The sequence below is a fragment of the Hoplias malabaricus genome, chromosome 5 (genome assembly GCF_029633855.1).
Source record: "Hoplias malabaricus isolate fHopMal1 chromosome 5, fHopMal1.hap1, whole genome shotgun sequence".
Taxonomy (NCBI): Eukaryota; Metazoa; Chordata; class Actinopteri; order Characiformes; family Erythrinidae; genus Hoplias; species Hoplias malabaricus.
The window spans coordinates 37,065,393-37,076,000 of record NC_089804.1 but is presented as its reverse complement, the minus strand read 5'-3'; the positions used below and the strand labels follow the sequence as shown (position 1 = coordinate 37,076,000).

At 44.2% G+C, this 10,608-nt stretch overlaps 1 protein-coding gene across 1 annotated transcript; it reads left to right on the top strand.

Annotated features, from left to right (window-relative positions):
* Nucleotides 1–3,036: 3,036 nt before the first annotated feature.
* Nucleotides 3,037–8,772, top strand: kbtbd8 (kelch repeat and BTB (POZ) domain containing 8). Its single transcript, XM_066670517.1, has 4 exons — nucleotides 3,037–3,091; nucleotides 4,482–4,689; nucleotides 6,669–7,786; nucleotides 8,302–8,772. The coding sequence occupies exons 1-4, from the start codon at nucleotides 3,076–3,078 to the stop codon at nucleotides 8,763–8,765; spliced, it is 1,806 nt and encodes a 601-aa protein (XP_066526614.1). The 5' UTR covers nucleotides 3,037–3,075; the 3' UTR covers nucleotides 8,766–8,772.
* Nucleotides 8,773–10,608: the final 1,836 nt, after the last annotated feature.

The following is a 10,608-nucleotide window of genomic DNA, read 5'->3' as shown; positions in this document are numbered from 1 at the left end:
GTGATGGAAGCTGAGGCAGATGTTCAAGCCTCTGCTCACTCAGGCCTGAGACGGGGGTCCGAAAGCACTTTTTAAACATGAAGCGATGGTCTCAGGTGGTATTTACCATCCCCTCCTGCGCGGCCCCATTCTCCTCCTCACGGGTGGCAGAGAGAGATGGAACACTTCCTATGAGCACATACACACACACACACACTCACACATGGAGGTCTGTAATAACCCATTACTTCCATCTCCAGCAAAAGATACACACACATTTAAACGACAATTACACCCCCTGCTACCCCTTCCACTGCATTCCATCCCATTCCCCATGTAGCTGTCTCTTCTGCAATTCAGTGCTGCCCCATCACACTGCAATGCTCTCTCTCTCTCTCTCTCTCTCTCTCTCTCTCTCTTCTCTCTCTCTATTTCTTCTTTCTGCTTTCTCTATTTCTTTCTCCTTCTCTATGAATCTCTCTCAAATCTTTCTCACTTTAATTCACATTCCTCCTCTATTCTCTCTCTTTCTATCCTCTGTCCTCACTCTGTCTTACTTTCCTCTCTCTTTCTCTATCACTCTGTCTCTTTCCTCCTCTCCTCTTTCAATCTCTCTCTCTTTAAAATTACACTTTTACTCTCTCTCTCTCTCTCTCTCTCTCTCTCTCTCTCTCTGTGTGTGTGCGTGTGTGTAATTTTCTTACAGAGCCTCCACTTTAAAGAATTTAAAATATTTTGTTGCTCTACAATCATCTGCTTCATTCAAATTCACAGACTTGCATTATTTATTTTTGCTGAAATGAATGAACTTAGTGCTACAGCAGATGGTGTGATCAGTACAAATATGAGATCCACACAAAACCTGGAGAAACAGTGAGAGAATTTTAACAACCATTTCCATAAGTCATTTTCTTTAAGTGCGGCCATTTACAGTAACCCAAACTGAGGGAAGCATTTTAAATGGGAAAAGCCACTCATATTCAAACACAACGCAGTCCAGGGGAAAGCCTCCTGCTCCTATATGAGGAAATTGCTTTTCTATATATCTAAAGTGCAGGTTATAGGCAAGAAATATAAAGGAGAAAGGGTATCATGGCCTAGTGGAGGCTGTGGGAAGCCGTTTTTCCTTTCATTTCTGAGCAGCACGGTCCAATTTCACAGCCCGGGGAAGAGAGGGACTGGGGAAAACGCAGGTGAAATCGATTGCGTAGATTGCAGCTGTGTTTTATTGGACTCCTTTTGTGTCATTTTACAGTGTTGGGCAGCGGGAGAATGGATTTGCTGTCGGCGTAGGTCTGATATCAACACCAAGCCTGGGACAGGAGCCATGCTTTTTAAAACGGGAGAGCCCAACCTTGCTGAGGCTGAGAAAGAAAATGTGATACCGGTGAGATTAAAAATACATCTGCATGCAAAAATTGCATGTCCCTGGTCAAATACGATGCTCAGTTTCTAAACGCATTAGTGCACATCCTCTACAGAGATCACACGCTGGCATATTTAAATTTAGCATTATTGTTTTCCGGGGCGGCACAGTGGCGCAGCAGGTAGTGTCGCAGTCACACAGCTCAGGGGGGTGTTCTCCCTGTGTCTGAGTGGCTTTCCTCCGGGTGACTGTCTGTGAGGAGTGTGATGTGTTATCTCTGTGTCTGCGTGGGTTTCCTCTGGGTGACTGTCTGTGAGGAGTTTGGTGTGTTCTCTCTGTGTCTGCGTGGGTTTCCTCTGGGTGACTGTCTGTGAGGAGTTGGTGTGTTCTCCCTGTGTCTGTGTGGGTTTCCTCCGGGTGACTGTCTGTGAGGAGTTGGTGTGTTCTCCCTGTGTCTGTGTGGGTTTCCTCCGGGTGACTGTCTGTGAGGAGTGTGGTGTGTTCTCCCTGTGTCTGTGTGGGTTTCCTCCGGGTGACTGTCTGTGAGGAGTGTGGTGTGTTCTCCCTGTGTCCGTGTGGGTTTCCTCCGGGTGCTCTGGTTTCCTCTCACGGTCCAAAACCACACATTGATAGGTGAATTGGTGACTCAAAAGTGTCAGTAGGTGTGATTGTGTGAGTGTGTGTCGCCCCATGAAGGGCTGGCGCATCTCCAGGGTGTATTCCTGCCTTGCGCCCAATGATTCCAGGTAGGCTCTGGACCCACCGCGACCCTGAATTGGAAAAGCGGTTACAGATAATGAATGAATTAATTATTGTTTTCCTGATGGATGTAGGATATTAGAGAAAAAAGAGGCCTGTAGAAAAGTTACAGCACCTTGTATTGTTACATTTTACCCAACTCACACATACATACTGAACGTATATTTTTTCACTGGTTTGAATGGATCAGACAGAGCAGTTTTTAAACCTTGTTCCCACTTACTTTCCGCCCTATTAGACACACCTACCTTGATGGTCCACCTTAAAGCTGCAAACTCAGTGATAATAGCTTGTTTCTTGCTGGGCCGTTTGTGACTAAAGTCATGCTCTGGTCACAAGATGCTGTTGGCTGGATGTATTTGGTAGGTTGGCTATTCTGAATCCAGCAGTGAGATAATGATGTGTCTAGACCACTGTCTGAGCCACTTGTGCCAGCACAACACACACTAACACACCACCACCACCACGTCAGAATCACTATGGCACTGAGGATGATCAACCACCCAAATAATACCTGCTCTGAGGAGGTCCTTTGGGATTCTGACCAATGAAAAGAGAGAAAAACAGAGTGATCATTGTAACTGATGAAATGGACAGTGAGTGTTAGAAGCAAGGAGGTGGCTTTAATGTTGTGGCTGATTGGTTTATGTCGACATGACAATGTGAATAATACTAATATCAAGTGATTTGAGTGTGAGTGAGAGGTTTTGACGGACTAACGCGAATTAAATTAACACTTCACCCGAAGTGCTGTTAGTATTTCGCATGCTCATGTGCCTGTATTGTTGCTAGGGTTTAATTAAGCTGCATCTGTGAATGCACCATGACAAATTATGCACCCCCGTGTTTCTATTGGTCGCCGGGAGACCGAGGACGACGCTGATTGGCTGCGGCTTGTTTCGGGGGCTCAGATTCGCCCGTGATTCGCTCGTGACGTTTTCTCCCCCAGCAGTGAGACTGACGGGGCGAGAATGGCTGCCGGTGGAGGTTAGAGATTCACGACTGTTTTTCTCTTTAAGATTAAAACATACTTCACCGCGTTTTGGGGCTTATTTTGATGCCACGTTTTAGAGATACTCATCTCCGATAATCCATGGTCTTTTACGGCCCGAGGAGGTTCTGTTTTCTCGCGGAAATGGGCGAGATTTTGACAGTGTCGCCGGAAAAAGTGCGGCTTTAGCTTTAGCTGTGGGGTTAGCTTTGGCTTTAGCTGCTAGGTCAGCATTCCTGTAAACACAGTGGCTCTGTTGGATTACAAAAGTGCTTGCAGGCAGAAAACGTTTATTTGGATATTAAAAACGATATAAGGCGGTAATATGTATGACAACGAATTTGGCTTCTTATTTAAACCGTCATTTCCACCTTAAGTAGCACAACTTAAGGTGGACCGTAAACATTCGAGCAAGAAACTGGTAAACAAGAAGTAATCTTGGATTTCGTGTTAGTTGTTGTGTGTGTGGAAGACTGGAGTTTATGAACTCGTTGGTTTAATTTTATTACACGTTTTGTATGAGCTTTATGTAGAGTTTACTTAGTCAGCAAAATTCAGCTATTAGCGGTTGCTAGCTCTCTAGCATCTCTTGGTTGGCTCGCTTTTGTCTATTTATAAATACAAATTAAAAGTCATTGATTGCTGCAAACTAACATCTTGCGTTTCTTCACTTGGGTCATAGTGGATTTGGAAGTGCTTTGGTTAATTGTCTTAAAAGTTGTACTGTTTCAGATAAATTTTCCTCTGTTACAAATTTTTTTTTATATATTTATTAAAAACAATTATTTCATATAGCTTTAAATGTTCAAGTGTTCCCTGTTTGCAACATGCCTCTACCCCCATGCTTCACAGTTCTCTCTCCAAACATATCTTTGGAGATTGTAGGGAGAGTTCCTTATTATATCAAAATTATTCCTCAGCATTTTTGCAGCCCTCAGTGTTACGACAAAAATAGCACAGCTGACACAGTATGGTTTACTCAGCTTTTCTTCACATATTTAGCTCAAATTTGAATAGGTTACATTTGTGTTTCCCATAAAACAAATTAAGCGCCCTTTTCCAACCTGACTCTGCGAGGTTTACTGTAACATCCTATGGTTGTGTTGACTGGCATGTGTTTTCCTCCGCTGCCAAGCCTTGTGCACAAAGTGGTCTTTTTAAGTAAATTCCTAAAGCTTGATTTGTGTTCTGGCATCACTGGAGACATTTCAGCATACACAGAGAATTGGAAAAATATTGGAAATTAAAAACTGCTGACAATTCCCACGTTTCCAGTGTTTGCATGTGCTAATGAGACTGTTATCATGGACTAAATGACTTGGGTTTCATGTCAGTTTTTTGGTTTGTCTCATAGTTTGCAAATCTGTTGTTTACATCTCACTGCAGACGTTGGAAAGCTGTTACAAGTACAGAATGGGACTCCTGCAAGCACAAGCTTTAATGGAGTAGATGCCCTACACGCCTGCACCATCCTCCAGCAGCTCAAAGCCCTGTATGACGAAGCGCAGCTGACAGACATTGTAGTGGAAGTGGATCATGGCAAGACATTCTCCTGTCACAGAAACGTGTTGGCTGCCATCAGCCCTTATTTCAGGTACAGCTCGTTCACGAAACTATAGGTTGGAGGTGTAAAGGAAAGCATAAACTCTTCTCTTGATTTCAAAAAATAATTCTGGTGATGTATTCACAGTATAGACACACTGTCTTACACCATTCGTATTTTCCAGTGACTTAAGTTGAACAAACAAGACATAGGTCAAATAAGCCCTTTTTAAAATGACCTAGAAACCCCCAAAACCCTATAAGCGACCCCATAATATTGCTAATATGTTTAGTTTGAGATCATGTAAGTTTAAGACATTTTTACTTCCGTTTGGAAAAGGAGGAGCATGCTATGGGTTTTTAATATTTGTCTTACTAGTGTAAATTTGCATGACCTGACATCTTTTAAACATAAAACCCTTAAGTTAAAAGTGATTGAGTCGAAATGACGTGGACATGTATCTATATCAAATATTTGAAAAATATTTCATTTTTTTAATATTTCAAAAGCCTCAGAGCCAATCTGAGCTGTGAAACCCCTCAAAGTTTCAGCTCCTGAATGAACCAGTGAGACTCTCCGTTCTCCTTTCTGGTGAAAGTGTATTGGAGTTCTGTTGTGGGCAAATCCGTAAACTCTGGAAGCAACACAGACACTTCTGTAAAGGTCAAACCTTTACTATGTTCAAGTTGTGTTTGCAGCTTGAAAGTTCTTTGCTTTGGGACTGTAGACCAATAACAGAAAATATGCCACAACCGTTAAAATATTTGCAAAAAAAAATTGTGAATCTTCTCGCAGCAGGTTAGTGTCACAGTCACACAGCTCCAGGGACCTGGAGGTTGTGGGCTCGAGTCCCGCTCCGGGTGACTGTCTGTGAGGAGTGTGGTGTGTTCTCCCTGTGTCTGTGTGGGTTTCCTCCGGGTGACTGTCTGTGAGGAGTGTGGTGTGTTCTCCCTGTGTCTGTGTGGGTTTCCTCCGGGTGCCCCAGTTTCCTCCCACAGTTCAAAAACACACGTTGGTAGGTGGATTGGCGACTCAAGTGTCCGTAGGTGTTAGTGTGTGAGTGAATGTGTGTTGCCCTGTGAAGGACTGGCGCCCCCTCCAGGGTGTATTCTCGCCTTGCGCCCAATGATTCCAGGTAGGCTCTGGACCAACCAGCGACCCTGAACTGGATAAGGGTTACAGATAATGATTGAATGAATGAATGAAATCTTCTATTAGATTTTTAAGTCAAACTATTGTATAATTTAATAGATATTTCCTCTTAGCTCTTTACAGATCAGAAATAATTGGTTAATAATATGGTAGCATATATATTTTATGGTAGCAATCTGAATTTACCTAAATAACCTAAATTAAATTTGTAGTTGAAACTAAGTAATAATTCTGGGATTGCACTTTTAAATCTTTTGCAATAATAGTGGTATTAAATAATGTATTATGTCTTTTAAATAAAGAGTGTAAGATACAGTTGTAGACTGAAACTACGTTACTTAGTTACTGCATCTCAAATCCAGTAATGACATCAGGTTTTCAGTATAATTGTGTCTTTAGTGTGGCGTGTAGTGGGTAAATCTGCAGTCTTCAGAATGATGCTGTTCAAATCCTTGGATAAGCACAGATTAGTAAGAACTGAAGATACACTGCTCTGCTCAAGCACAGTTCAGTTTGAACATAGGAAAGAAATGCTGGTGTGTTGTGCAGTGATGTCAGTTAGAAATATGTCACATTGTACTTGATCATTTATTATTAAAAATAATAAATAAAAAAAGGAGTGAATTTAATTTTTATTAATTTATTTATTTAATTATAATTTAATTACACACAGTTTTAGCAGAGCTGCCTTAGTGTGTTGAGGGTTATCACCCTAATATTAGGAAGTTTGTTACAGGTACAACCACATAATTATTATTTGGTAACATCTAGGAAATTGTAATTTATTTTACAGGTAAATGTTAGTGATTTCTCATTTCATCTTTTTGAGTTTTTCATTTTCTTTTTTTGTTCCCCTTCCTGACCTCCTATGATGTTAGATCCATGTTCACGAGTGGCCTTACGGAGAGCAGCCAGCGCGAGGTGCGAATTGTGGGCGTCGAGTCCGAGTCCATGCGCCTGGTTCTGGACTATGCCTACACCTCCCGTGTCACTCTGTCCGAGTGCAACGTTCAGGCCCTTTTCACAGCGGCCAGCATCTTCCAGATCCCAGCGCTGCAGGACCAGTGCGCACACTTCATGATCAGCCGGCTGGACCCCCAGAACTGCATAGGGGTGTTCATGTTTGCCGATGCTTACGGACACCAGGAGCTGCGCGAGCGCTCACAGGACTACATCCGCAAGAAGTTCCTGTGTGTGATGGGCGAGCAGGAATTCCTGCAGCTGACCAAGGAGCAGCTGGTCAGCATCCTCAACAGCGATGACCTCAACGTGGAGAAGGAGGAACACGTGTACGAAAGCATCGTGCGCTGGCTGGAGCACGACCGGACGAGACGTGAGGCCGATCTGCCAGAGGTGTTCGCAGAGTGCATCCGGCTGCCGTTGCTGGACGAGGCCTTCATGAGCCGCATCCCCCCCGCCTTCGCCGTGGCCCTGTCCAAAGAGCCTTCGGATAAGGGTCGCTTGAACGGCACCAGCGGCTGCCCGCAGCGCCTCGGCATGACCGCATCCGAGATGGTCATCTGCTTCGACGCAGCGCACAAACACTCAGGGAAGAAGCAGACGGTGCTTTGCCTGGACACTGCCACGGGGAAAGTCTACAAACTCTGCAAACCGCCCAATGACCTCCGAGAGGTTGGCATCGTTGTCACGTCAGAGAACGACATCTTCATTGCTGGGGGTTACAGGCCCAGCAACAGCGAGGTGTCTATCGATCATCGGGCAGAGAGCGATTTCTGGCAGTATGAACATGCAGGGAACCGCTGGTTACCACGCTCTCCAATGCTAAGAGCGAGAATTGGCTGCAGACTGGTGCACTGCTGCGGAAAACTGTACGCCCTCGGCGGCCGCGTGTATGAAGGGGATGGACGAAATGCGCTGAAATCGGTCGAGTGCTATGACGCCAGGGACAACTGCTGGACAGCTGTTAGCCCTATGCCTGTTGCCATGGAGTTTCACAGTGCCATAGAGTATAAAGATCGTATCTATGTGCTCCAAGGTTGGTATATATTTTTTAAAGTTTTGTATTTAAAACTTTAGTTCCAGGGGCTTGGAGGTTGTGGGTTTGATTCCCGCTCTGGGTGACTGTCTGTGAGGAGTTGGTGTGTTCTCCCTGTGTCTGCGTGGGTTTCCTCCGGGTGCTCCGGTTTCCTCCCACAGTCCAAAAACGCACGTTGGTAGGTGGATTGGCGACTCAAAAGTGTCTGTAGGTGTGAGTGAGTGTGTGTGAGTGAATGTGTGTTGCCCTGTGAAGGACTGGCGCCCCCTCCAGGGTGTATTCTCGCCTTGCGCCCAATGATTCCAGGTAGGCTCTGGACCCCCTGTGACCCTGAACTGGATAAGCGCTTACAGATAATGAATGAATGAATAAATACATATTTGTGATTAACACAGAAATGGCCGAAAGACTTTTGTATAATGCGGTAACTGTAAGATGCTGACTTGTTTCGGACATGTTGAGAGGTCCTGGATGCCTCCGCATCAACATTGTCTAACTTTCCCCTCTTTCCCCAGGCGAATACTTCTTCTGTTTTGACCCTCGTAAGGACTACTGGGGCCACATGGCCCCCATGAGCGTCCCTCGCAGCCAGGGCCTGGCAGCGCTGCACAGGAACAACATTTACTACATCGCAGGCATCTGCCGCAACCACCAGCGCACCTTTACCGTGGAGGTTTACGACATTGAGCAGAACAGCTGGAGCCGGTGTCGGGACCTTCCCTTCGAGCAGGCCGCAAGCCCATACATTAAGGCCCTGCTACTGGGGGGCCGGCTGCACCTGTTCGTGCGCGCCACGCAGGTGATGGTAGAGGAGCACGTGTTCCGCACCAGCCGCAAGAACTCCCTCTATCAATACGATGAGGAAGCAGACCGCTGGACCAAAGTCTATGAGACCCCAGATCGCCTCTGGGACCTCGGCCGCCATTTTGAGTGTGTGGTGGCCAAGCTGTACCCTCAGTGTCTTCAGAAAGTGCTTTGATTGAGGCGTCAGGGGAGCAGGGAGCTATTATTTTGAATTGTTCTGTTTATTTTATTATTATTATAGTTTTTTTTGCTTTTGTTTTTGTTTAGTTATTGTTTTGTATGAAAAGGGGTAGCTACTTGTGCCCCCCCTTTTGTATATGGTGCTGTCCAAACACGCAAGAACCCACTGGAGGGGGGGGGATAGTCTTAAACAATTGCGGCGATGCTTTCAATTGAGGGCTAGTCAGAAAGGCGGCAGTATTCTAACCTTCGAGAGACGAGCACAAAGTGCCCTCGCCATTGCTTGTTTTACGGGCTAAACAAAAATGAAACATAAGTGCAATTATCATATCGTTCGCGTGTGTTGAGCCATTTATTATTATTATTATTTTTTTTTTTTCCTTACATCTTTAAGGCGCGAGTTAGAGATTTGGTTTGTTGTTGCTGTTCTGTATTTCCTCTTAGTTTTTCTATGGTTTATTGGCATGCAGTGTTGGGACAGTAACTGATGTTGACGTCCTTTTTCGTCAAAGGGACAAGCAGTGTGTCAGCATCAGAAGTATGGAAATAAATATATAAATAGCTATATATTCATACGGGTATGGTGGGCTGTGGTGCTCATCGTTGGGTAGCTAGGTCTGAATAGAGTTTTCATTTCTTAGGTTTAAAATATCCTTCATGCCACAAAATGAGGGATTTTTCTTCTTTGTTTGTCTCTGAATCTTTAGTAGCTAGGTCTTTATTAATTTAGGTTAGATTATTTGCCATGATATTAAGGTGGTTCTTTTTTTGATAGAATATTGATAACATAATTTAGTAGTTTGCTTTATAATGTGTCAACACAAAATGCTTTTTGAGGCCACTGCAGTTTTTGTTTTTAAATTCTGATTTTTTTTTTTTTTATATATATAAATACCTTTTCCTCCTTCTCCCCTCCGCTGCACTCAGCTGTCCACTCGTTAGTCTTTAAGCTGTATTTGTGTTGCAGATGTTTCAGTTTTTTTTCCTCGTTGCATCGACATGCTAAAACAACTCACCAGCTAACCCTTTCTTGAGTTGAATCAGGTGTGTTGAAAAGAACAGTGCTGCTCAGTTCAGCGTTTCTGTTATCCAAGTGTAGGCTTTGAATGGAAACATGGCTATAACTCGCATCTGTATCTTTGCAATTTGTGTCACCAGCTACACCTTCAGTGAGGCCGTGATGTTCTACTCAGTCTCCATATTGGAGAGAAGAACGAGCCGACCAGCGTTGTTTACCACAGAGCCGAGTTCATGGGTTTGGAGCTAAACTTAAGTTTGATTTAAAGGGGGGGTAAAGTGGGGGTTTTCATTTGAGATCCTGGGGCAACACTGGTCTTAAAGCTGTCCAATCTGTAGGAGCAACACTAGGGAGTACTTTTACATTAAAATTGCAGTTTCAAACTCATTTTGATGCTCCACTAACCTGTAATATGGAGAATAGAGTCTGTGACGTTGCTTCTCCAGGCTCAGCACTGCAGGAACTGCACTATGTAACTTTTGGAGGTAGGCAGGAAACCACCCCCTTCCTCTTGATTTCAGAAAAGTGCTGTAAAACTGAAGTACAGGGGAGCCCATGAGCACAATTACAAACTATTACATAGTGGTGCTTTAAAAAATCTTGTCTTTACCGTGAAGTTGACCCACGTCTTTTGCCATGGGTGAAAGCACTGTCAATCAAAACTACACTAGAAGCGCTGTTTGTCTGATCCCACCCTAGATGTACTTTAATACTGCTTGTGTAGCAATACCTTTTTGGAAAGCGTCTTTTAAACACAACAAGTGCGCTTAATGCTGCAAGGAATGCTAATATGAATTGACTACTGTGGTAGGGCCAGTTT